At 37.3% G+C, this 12007-nt stretch overlaps 1 protein-coding gene across 1 annotated transcript; it reads right to left on the reverse strand.

The window, feature by feature from the left end:
• Positions 1 to 1380: 1380 nt before the first annotated feature.
• LOC134680515 (uncharacterized) lies at positions 1381 to 9696 on the reverse strand. Its single transcript, XM_063539639.1, has 4 exons — positions 9546 to 9696; positions 2465 to 2534; positions 2083 to 2113; positions 1381 to 1651 (listed from the first exon to the last, which is right to left on the reverse strand). Exons 1-4 carry the CDS (start codon positions 9598 to 9600, stop codon positions 1475 to 1477), a joined length of 333 nt encoding a protein of 110 aa, XP_063395709.1. The 5' UTR covers positions 9601 to 9696; the 3' UTR covers positions 1381 to 1474.
• Between the last annotated feature and the right edge of the window lie 2311 nt (positions 9697 to 12007).

The raw sequence follows: 12007 nt of genomic DNA on the forward strand, positions 1-12007 counted from the left end.
GTGCGGTCACTGGTACTTTGCCAAATTGGTAAAATTAATGAGTTACTTACCTATCTTTCTCAGCTCACCTGATAGCCTTTCCTGCCAAAATATAAATTACAGATCTATTCTTGTTATTTTCAGTTCGTGAAAAACTGCATTTTATCAGAAGCTATAACATTTGAATAAGTGTACCTAATATAAAAGCTTTTAATTTTCTGTTACCTACTTAGAAAAACTAGGTACTATTTTATAAAATCATAAATTTAATCAATCACTCTAAAAAAAATTACATTATAACATTTTAAATAAGATACCAAAAATGTTAACATGTTAAAAATATTTACACATTAACGTACTCGTACTTTAGCTGAAATGCACTTGAGGATTTAAATCTCCTCATTAAATTTAGTTCAGATGATGCATCTAAATGGTATTGCTGTTTGTTAATAAGTAGGCACTTCTATTTATTCTATAGTACAGTCAGCCAAGAAAGTGGTTTGCCACTTTTCAACTCTATCAATCAGATAATAGAGTCGAAAAGTGGTAAACCACTTTCTTGGCTGACTATATCTACGACGCAGAGTCGAACTAGAAAGAGTAAACTTCTTTATCTTCGAATTATTGCATTGTATGCAGAATTTTCTTAATCTGGACAAGAGCATAGAGTCGACATTTTATTTTGGGCCTTATCTACAAGGAAAAATAATGAGAAAAAAAAACGCATAAATTTGGGTTAAATCTGTAATGTGTGCAAAAGTACATGAATACTAAGTTACATAAATAATATAGTGATTAAAATGTATAATGATATTTTTTAAACAATATAAATATTTGGTTTAGAATGGCCTTATGCTTTTTTAAATCGATCGGCGATCTACTTTAAGTAAATTAATATTCTTTAGACTTTTGAAAGTAGACCTGCCGTTTGTTTTGAGATAAAATTAAGGAGTGTATCGTAACTACTTACCTACATGTGTACATCTACATTATTCTAACCATTCGTGCGTATCATACGCAATACAATTCCGTCTAAAACTAAAGGGAAGTCCTAAACCAAGGTTGTCCTAATTGGTCTCGAATATAGTCTAAAACAAGTGAGCACTGCGTGTAAATAAGCGAGCCTGTGTTATAGTGTAGCAGCAATGCTTTAGTAAATAATTCCAAATTCGAAACTTCTTCACATCTACATACACAATATCACAATGCCATTGACAAAATGGACTTACTAAAATATGGATATGGACATTCGTGATTCCGGCAGCTGAGCCAGATACCGCTGCAAGACAACGCAGAATGTAAGGTAAGTACATTTTGCAGCAATGTATCAAACGTTTACGCTAGATAAGCTATAACACTGCAGCGCCATCTATTTATATTATTGAAACCACTCCAACAGCGTAAGTCTGACTGTAAAATCGTCAATGAACTCGCTTATTTTATTCGCGAAGTGTGATGTTAGTGCAAATGGAACTCTGTGCCTTGGAGTCAAGGTTTAATGCAGGTCCCATTCGGAGACCTTGCCGTCCTTGTTGACGACCTCGTGGCCGCCTCGCTCGTGGCTGGACTTGCCATTGATGTTGGAGGAATGTTCGTATGTGGACTTCGCCTCTGCGAACACGTGGCCGCCGTTCTGGGGCTTCAGGTTTCGGACATCTGTCATCGTATCGCGCTGGAAACGTTTATGTTTCGTTAATTGAATAAGTACATATATAAATAGAGGTTTTCGTTTATAGGGTAAACAACTTCCCATAAGTCACTTAATGTGTGTAAGCTCCTTAGGGCAGTCAGTTGAATATAAATCGTCCTCCTCACAACGATTTTCTTTCCACAAATTGAAAAAATATTATGTCAGGAGGACTTAAACCATAACTTTGCTCCAATGACAAATAATTATTTTTATGTATGTTTACTTATTTTCTCACTATTGATTTGACCAACAAATGACGATAAAATCACTCAGCATCACTTTTTACCATATCTTTCTATTGATACTTAGTACGTTTTTGTTGAATAGTAGGGGCCTTTGAACTTTAAAGAAGCATTAAATACATATGTTTTGTATTATTTAATATTAGGCATATAGATTTTTCATGTACATACCCCGAACGAAGCCGCGAAGTTCTTTCTCAAGCTGTAAAAAAAATGTAAAATTTATAAACCATATGTACTCAATAATATAAAGCAGCGCGGTACCTTTTCTCTGCAGCTGACATAGAATATGTAATAGACATATTTTTTGTACTTATTGAGCCAAGTGTGTGTACACAGAGTGCATCGAATTATATTTACTTATTGTAGATGGTTAAAAAATATTTTTTGCGGCCTTAGAAGAGTAACATCTAATTGCAGGTGTTTTTTTAGTGTATTGCGGATGGAAATAATTTACAGGATGAACATATAGGCCATGTACTGACTGTAAGTGACTGTACCTACATACTTATATGTAAAAAAATTAGCTGTATGTATAGGTACTTATACTTACATCTCATGCACTTTAGCCCAGTTGCCGGACGCCGCCGCGGCTGCAACGTCATCCTCGAACGTCGGGAATCCTGAAGCAGATAGTTTCAATATGCTATAGGTATAAAGCCAGGAAATAAGGAAACAAAAGATATGGGGCGCCGCGAGACACTTGCGATCCTACGTTCCCTCAAGCACAGAATAAATAATAGTACTTACTAGGTGCAGAAGACTCACTCTCTAACAAAACGCGTCTGTTACGATCAGCACAGATATGGCCGCTAGGTGGCGACAGCGCCACGCGCGGCTTATGGTAAACCCCAAAATTGGGGGGAACGGATGTACCTACTTTTAGCTACCTGTAGCAAAGCGACGAAATCGCGGAGTGAGCCACTCCTGCCAAGTAGGTATGATAAAGTCATAAAGTCAGTCATCAAGTATGATATTGCCGATTTTGCGAGCATTTTTTTAATTTTTTTTTTTTGCTTTGCTGACGATGCCGCATTCGTCGCTTAGGGCTGATTTAGACGATGCGAGAAGTCGCATTCGAGTTTCATACTATTGCGGGTTTTGATTGGTCGATTAAATTGGACGTAACCAACAGTCCGCAATCTAACTAAAATCGTTTGTGTGATCGCGCGCCGTCTAAATCAGCCTTTACGCTACGTCTTACGTAGGCGAACAACGCGCGAACGCGGCGCGGCGCGGCGCGGCGAAAGCGGCCGCCGCCGCGCCGCGCCGCGCCGCGCCGCCTGACATTCGCGTGCAAATCGCGCCGCACCGCGTTCGCAACGAGATCGCTTACGTAGGACACTTCTATGGGCATCAAAGGATTGATTTCGCCGCGCCGCGCCGCGCCGCGTTCGCGCGTTGTTCGCCTACGTAAGACGTAGCGTAACAGTCAGTCTCAGTTGCAGACAATCATCGACCAATTTTCAAGAGCCCGCAACCTCGTTTCCATGTCCATTATCGCCAAGAAAACCGACATACTAGCGCAAAGATGTTCAGCGCAGCCAAAGATCATACTAGTTTAACGGCGCTCCTCTCGAGGTCGAGGTGGTCAGCAAGTAGTGTCCGCGCACCTGGGGGAGCATACACCTGCCGCGAGTGCGGACGAGGGATCCTCTCCCGCATGCAGTGTTGCCAACTTGGCATAAATGATGCCAGATTTGGCATATTTTCACTCGCTTTGGCACCAAAATTTTCCATTTAGCATCTGGCATATTTTTTAGCATAATTTAGTCTAAGCCAAGTTTGCACCAAAGTGTACTTTTGGCAGCAACAATTATGTGCCATCGCCTTAAGTGGTTCATATTTTCATATGAATTTTGACTTTTGTGGACGGATGGACGTCGACGGACTAGGTATATAAAGTTGGTCAAGGAGATCTTGTCAGTAGAAAAAGGCAGCAAATTCGAAAAAATTATGTGTTTTAAGGGTCTAATTTCAAGTGACATTTTAGCATTTTTTAGCATATTATTTCAAGAATCTTTGGCATAATTTTAGCATAATCTAGAATTCTAGACATTAGTCTAGCATTTTTTCAAAATCGGAGTTGGCAACACTGCGCATAGGGCTATACAGCCACGTGTCGTTACCGGGATGCTGCTTAAAACGTCTGACACAGATGAAAAGGCCTATTGTTTCATATTTTTGCTTTTGTGCATAATTTATTACAATTTCTTGTTAGGTCGCTTTAATAAATTGGCTGCTTTGAGGTTTATGACTAATCATATGATTATTCAAAAACAAGTATACGGCAGTAACTAATTAAATGTGAATATAACGTAAATTAACATTATTTATATAAAATTTATCATTTCCAACAGACCAGGTGGCCTTTGACTTGTATCACCAGTCTTTAAGAGATCTTTGACTTTTGAAAATTACTACTTTAGGTTTTGTCGTATAAATTATACATAACTTACATAAGATTAAATATACCGGGTGTGGCCTGTAACATGAGCAAATAATTTTATTAAAACATAGATTGTACTCCTCAAACGGTGACACTTTTGTTCAACAACTTTTAAAAATTATGAAGTATTTATACTCCCTATTTTTCATACAAAATAAATATTATCTTCAATGGACGCCATCGCCACGTCATATCATTGTGATTGACGTTGCTTGTCAAGCCTTATGGTAACATTCCATTTCTAACCGCAGCTGCACTACCGGTGCTGAACGAGACGCTGTCATTGTCTATTTCCATAGTAAAATGAACAGTAATGCAGCTGTCGTTGGAAATGGACTGTCACCTGTAAACATAACAAAATTCGCAATACATTGCGTCTTTGAATAACCTTTAAAGTGTATTAAAAATCAAACTACAAGTTATTTTCAAAAGTCGCTGAACAAATAATTCTCCAGTTTAGTTGATCAGTATGAGGAGTACAGCCTACAGTTAATTTTTTTGCTCATATTACAGGCCACACCCGGTAAATAGCATCACGTGTTTTCTATAAGCCTCTAACCTTGAGCTTATATATGCAAGGATCGCCGTTTTATTTCTAATTAACAATGATCGTACATTTTCCAGCATTTTTGGTGCAGCGGAGTGGTGCTAACGGAATTGGTATAGATAATTTCAACTGAAATGGTAAATTAAGGTTAATATTAACGTAAATAAAGCTAATTAATCATTAGGGTTGAAATTATTTATACCAATTATAAATAATCCCCAGCCCTCTTACCAGTCTTTGCCCAGCAGTGGGACATTACTCGAAATATTAATAACTATTGTAGGGTTAGGATCTCTATTTCTCTATAAAACAAAGTATCATTTTTGCACGATGTGTATGGATGTTACGATTGTTACGCGCTTACAAAAGTTATGAATGAGTATTTATTCTCGTGTTTACTAAAATAATTTTCGTCTCCTTAATTAAACTGTTGATGAATGAGATGGTACAAAGGGTTTGGCTCGATGTGTTAACGAGTGGTGTCAACACTAAAGTTAATACAAATATTTATCTTATACTATATATGCTACAATGACTTCCGCGAAATTGACCAAATAGGAAGTTTATAAACTTCCATCTAAGTACTTCTTGTCTTATTTTTTTTTTTAATAACAGGAAGAAACTTTTCTTTAGGTATGCTTAGTAATGAACTAAAATGACTTACTTCACTTACTTACTAACTTCGTTGGCTCAGCGACCCGAAGTGGATTTTGCCATTCGTTACTATCCTGTGCATCCATGTTTGAAATTCCTATTTTTAACTCGAGATAAATGCCTATGCACTCGTTCGTATTTGCAACTCTTCAGATTGCCTTACACACAAAGAACTCGTAATTAAATGACCCTAAATGGTCGTAAAAGTAAATTTATTAAGGCCGATGTTTATAGGGTTTTATAACAGTTCTAGTTATTGTGACTTTACAACCTAGTTTTACAGCCTAAATTAGCATACTATGATTAAACGTGTGCAAATATTACCTCTATAAAGTCATACTTTGTAAATAACAATTAGACATTAATATGTCATGGACAAGACAATCAAACCATCAAAAGCATACCTATTACAAGTGTAAGTGTCGCATCTTGAATCCATCTACAAGCTTTGTATGATTTCAACCCTATACCATACTAAGGGATATATATTTCACACATAAGGCATTTCAAGGTTCAAATATGTGTCATTATAACGGGTTGGCTTAAAGTAATGAGAATTTTCGTTTTCGGAAATATAAAAAAAAAGACAATAGCTGTGGGTTTTCGAAATTTTACAGTGACAAACAAGAGCATATTTTAAATTACAAGAAAACATTATATATACTATAACATCTCCCACATCCGATTTCTCATAACTGTGTTCAAACCCTCTGCGTAATGCTTTGGACAACGTTTTATTTACATTCCATAACTGTTTTATTGCCGTTAATTTTAATTATTTCGGCATATTAGCTTGTTATCTATATCATGCCATCATTCACAATTGCTAACTGATTAACATTTTCATGAAATCTGCAACTGATTGATATTTAGAGAAAATTGTTTATGTATCATATTTTGGTAAAATGTATGCAATGACGTTTTTAACTGGTTTTAGGCTCTCGCGGAAAAACGACTAAACGTTTCCAACCCTAGAATATCCCCAAGACTTAAATCAATCGAAGAATTTTGGCAAATATTATATACTCTGATATGTATATTGCGATAGTAGGCAAAAATATTATAGAATAAAATAAATTTTACCGTGTAATTACAAAACGATCAGTCAGAGAGTACTTGGTAGTTTGTCCAAAGTGAAAAGCAAACGGTCAGAAGCATGTTACGTAAACTAACACAAGGGAGGCCAATTACTTCATTCTTGAATTTGGTTCTAATGTTGGATATTGCATAGTTCTTCAATATAACATCCAGAAATCCATGGCCATTGTCTTTTTGTCTTTATGTCCGAAAACAAAAATTCTCATTACTTTAAGCCAACCCGTTAATATTGAAAACTTTTGCGTTTTGAACACATATTAACTCACATTTATAGACGGGTCTATCTTGAATTTATTTTAATAGGTACCTTTATTTACCGACGTCTCGACACAGTTTCACTGGTCGTGGTCATGGCTAAGATGTCCCAGCAAAATGTCAAAACAGAGATTTGTGCAACTACCCGAAAAGTGTATGAAAGTTAGTTCTGCAATTAGGGTGCACGGGATTTATTCACTACGAAAAATCGTAAATATGTACAAATTTTCCAGGTTAAACGTAAACAAATAATTAAAACATTATAAATAAAGTAAATAAATAAATATTGGGGACATCTTACACAGATCAACCTAGCCCCAAACTAAGCAAAGCTTGTACTATGGGTGTAGGCGAGCATTTCGGAGAGCATCATAAGATTTGCGTCATAAGAGGCTTGAAGACTTTACAAAACCCCGGCACTGCTACCACGCCATTGTAGAAGATCATATCTATACCCGACGAGGACAGTAACATCAAAATTTACCAATTCGTGAAGAAAGTCCTTGTTTGGCAGGCAATTGGTTCCTGTGGCCTAAATTTTTTGTCCTATTTTGCGATAGGAACTTTGGTTGTGACTTTTAGAGAAAATAATGCATCCAAATAACGAGTACTTTCCGTCTATCAGACGCATAATATCACCTCTTCATTTTGGCTAGCTACTGTTCGTGTGTGTATTCGAAAAACATTGATTTCGTTAAAGAACAAGTCAATTCACCTAATTGCCCGGAGCTCCGCCCCCTCAAGTGATACTAATATGTGAAAGATGCACTTAAAAAAGGGTAAATGAAAAACTATATAAAGCATTAGAAGAATTTAAACGATAGTTGTGATACAACTGGTCGAAAAGTGCTTAATAAAATGAAGAGTCCTTATTTCAGGATTTTTGACCATTCATAATGAAATATAATTATGAACCTACATCTTTATAAAAACTGAGCCGATATGAAAGGTCTATTTAATTATTCATATTAACAGAAAAAAATATTTTTGAAACGTCAATAACGGAGTTCGGAGATAAAGAAAAATATACGTACAATCGTGTTAATGTTCTCTTTATATCGAGGCAGTCGGTTAAAATAAAATTATTGGCTTAATAGATTTGGCCTTAAAATAATATTATAATTCAATAAATATTAATGATGCATTAGTTTAAATAAGAAACAGTTAATATTATAGACAGATGAGGTAATGTATTTGAGTTTTATACTATATTTAGCATTTTATTTTCCTGCCCTCCTGCTACGCAAAAGATACCTGCATACTCGTTTGACCCGCTTTTAGGTGTCTGAACCTCATCACTGATATTTATATAATAAATTAATATTGATCTACACCTTATAAAACAAAGTCCCCGCCGTGTCTGTTTGTATGTTCGCGATAAACTCAAAAACTACTGAACGGATTTTCATGCGGTTTTCACTTATCAATAGAGTGATGCTTAAGGGAGGGAGGGGAGCTTAAAGTGTATAATTTGTTAAAGTTTTGTGTAAATTGGTTGAACTACCAGTGCAAAGCCGCGGCGGGCTAGTATTCAATAAATTTCCTTATTATTATGACGATTTTATACTTTATTTTTTGGAAAATGCGTAGGTATTACAACGTAGAGTCAAAATTTGCATATTCAGGGTTTGCATGGAAGTTATTAAAAAATGCCTGCTTCTATTTAAATAAAAAAAAGCGCTGGTGGCCTAGCGGTAGGAGCGTGCGACTTTCAATCCGGAGGTCGCGGGTTCAAACCCCGGCTCGTACCAATGAGTTTTTCGGAACTTATGTACGAAATATCATTTGATATTTGCCAGTCGCTTTTCGGTGAAGGAAAACATCGTGAGGAAACCGGACTAATCCCAATAAGGCCTAGTTTTCCCTCTGGGTTGGAAGGTCAAATGGCAGTCGCTTTCGTAAAAACTAGTGCCTACGTCAAATCATGGGATTAGTTGTCAAGCGGACCCAAGGCTCCCATGAGCCGTGGCAAAATGCCGGGATAACGCGAGGAAGAAGAGCCTGCTTCTATTTCATCGGTGGACAAAATAAAAGTTAGTTAAATATAATGTTCTTCTAAACTCAGCAGCTCGAACCGCTGCACCGCTCGCAGCTGCTGTGCAGTCGCTTGTACCGGACCCAAAAAAGCACTCGAAGAAATATCGAACTTTGCTCTCTAATTCCCTAGAAACAAACTGGTCAAAAGGCTAGGAACTCGAAAAAAATGTCAATAGTCTCCAGATAATCAAAACACCACGTTTTCAACATTTCTCATGATGAGTCATAAAGGCAACGGGAAAACGTTTCCTTGATGGAAAAGAGTAGGTACAGTCGCCATCAGATATATCGGAGCGGCTAAGGCGCTCACAAATATCGGAACACGCCTCTATAGTCAGGGCGTTAGAGTGCGTGTTCAAATATTGTGAACACCTTGGCCGCTCCTATATATCTGATGGCAACTGTACATAGTACTTGGGAAGATGGGAAATTCTGAAGAAGCTTTCATTTTACAGTGTTAAAAAAGATAAGAAAAAATATTTTTCGTATTATTCGTCACTTTAACCGAATAGTTCGGCCGTCCGACCATTGGAAACCTAGCCAAATATTCAGCCCATCTGACTCTAATATTTTGATTCAACATCCGGTACTTACCTTGTACGCTGACGGTCAGAGCCACGATCACTAACGCGAAGGTGAATTTCGGCATTTCGATAACTGATCTAATAAACAAACAGACGTTGTGTATATATTAGAGTTGTTTGGCCACTGGACAGCCGAGGCGCAATGCTCAGATGTGTCTCCGATCGCCGCTTATATGGTCCGCGAATTCAGCGATGAATTGCAAGGATGCTTTGTTGTTCTGCAAAACTGACAACGCCTGTGACACGTTTGACAATCGTCATTGTTTTTATAATTTGATTTTATTGGCATATATTTTTATTAATTTCTTTTGAGCTCCTAATGCCTGGTCCACAGTAACGGGAAACGCCGGAAAACGCGTGTCAGACCGTAAAAAGTCTTCAGCGATTTTGATAGCCCACGCAGTGCAAGTGTCATTTTAAACGTCAACCTTCTATGAAATTATGACGTATAAATAACACTTTTACGCTGCGTGGGCTATCAAATCCGCTGCAGACTTTTATTGGTGCGACTATATACTCTTCGGGAAATGCCGTTAATTATCGCGATAATCCCATGTCAATAGAGTCGCATCAAGAAAAGTCTGCAGCGGATTTGATAGGCACAATAGGAACCCTATTAGGATGTTATTGAAAGTAAATAAATGCATTTGCTTTTATTTAATATGCGGGTAAAGCCCGAATCCCAATAGGCGTACCGAATACAACATTTGATGAGTATTGGATATCATCGAGGATGTTATTGAAAGTAAATAAATGCATTTGCTTTTATTTAATATGCGGGTAAAGCCCGAATCCCAATAGGCGTACCGAATACAACATTTGATGAGTATTGGATATCATCGATATATCCTGAATTCCTGCCGATAGGTAACTGAAAAATATACCATTACTTAAAACCTTGTACCTTGAAAGCCTAGGCCCCTCGGCAAGATGCCCATCACGCAGGCAGAATTTCCGCGCTGTATAGCGATGGCAATCATTTGCGCCGGAGGAATACCGGATACGACGGAGGAAAGCCGAAAATTCATGAAAAAGATGGCTTTAAACCAGTTACGCTTTTTTTCTGGTTCGTCACACGGCCTAAAGACAGGCTAAATACTGAATTGGGAAATTTAAATCACAAAGGAGCTAATAAAAGTTTGCGAAACTATTTGAAACTTGAAGAAAACAAAAAGGCCCTATCCCATCGTACCTAACCATGTACAGGGTGCCCCTGGTTGATATTATTAAGCGTACAACTAGCATCTCTACAATTTTTTTTAAGAAAGTAGGTATTATGATTGAGCTTTGAAGCTAACCCTATCCACTTTGTAATAAGGACGGATTTAGTAATGGATGCATATTAGCAGGTTTTTAAAGGTACTCCTAACCTGTTTCGAAAAGATTAACGGCTTGATTCGGGAAATGAATTAGGCATTCACTAGATATGAAATCGTAACGATATGTGACGTTCCACGGCAAAAGGTACCGTATTGTGGTTGGCACTTACGCTATTATTGACGCCGCTCCAATATTATTGCGGCAATAAGGTACCTTTTGCCGTGGAACGTCACATGTCTTTACTATTTCATATCTAGTGAATCTCTAATTTATTTCCCGAATCGCGCCGTAAGAGTTACTTCACAAACATAAGGAATGTTACCTGAGGGCCTACCGCGAACCACGTTCGACGTATTGCATCCATGTCGCACTTGTGAATTCGTACATATGTGTGACATCCCGGGAGGCAACACGTCGAAAATGATTCGTGGTAGGCCCTCTGATACGTGAGAATAAATACCTACCTATATGTTTTAGGGTTATTTTTAGCCCGATTATGCGCAGTTTGCATTTACGCGTTAAGGGCCTGTAGCTCTACTATGAGTTCCGTGAATGACAGTCGATAGTGAGAAAGTTAAGGTAAATGTATGGAGTAATTGTACAGTGCCTCTACCGGTCACGTAAAGAACTAAAAATTTCAATTTGTACCATGAGTTACAAACGTTTTTACGCGAGTTTTCCATACTTGCCTAACTTCACACCTAAAACGCTCTCTTTCCAATTATATAATGAAAACTGAGCCAGAATTATTCTGCGTAAATACTTTACGCGAGTAAACGTGACAGATGTTATGGAAAAATACGTGCGTTTCCAACGTGACATTTCTGTCAACTTGTAAACATAACAAATACGCAGATTTTTCACGAATATTAATGCAATTTTCAACGTAATATGTATAAATTTATAACAGTATGTGAACTTCAAGCAAAACTTTAAGGGATAAATCAATTAATAGTTCGATAAAAGGCTGATTTAGTGCAAAGGTAATGAGTTATACTTGACATCATATTTTCCTATTTCTACTGCTACATTTGCGAAAATCACATTGCTTACGAGCAGTTTTTGGTTTTAGGCAAGAAGCTGATTGAAAACAACATTTCCATGAAAACCCAGATTGCATCATGTATGCATGCGTATGCATGTAGAAGTTAC

The sequence above is a fragment of the Cydia fagiglandana genome, chromosome 3 (genome assembly GCF_963556715.1).
Source record: "Cydia fagiglandana chromosome 3, ilCydFagi1.1, whole genome shotgun sequence".
Lineage (NCBI taxonomy): Eukaryota > Metazoa > Arthropoda > Insecta > Lepidoptera > Tortricidae > Cydia > Cydia fagiglandana.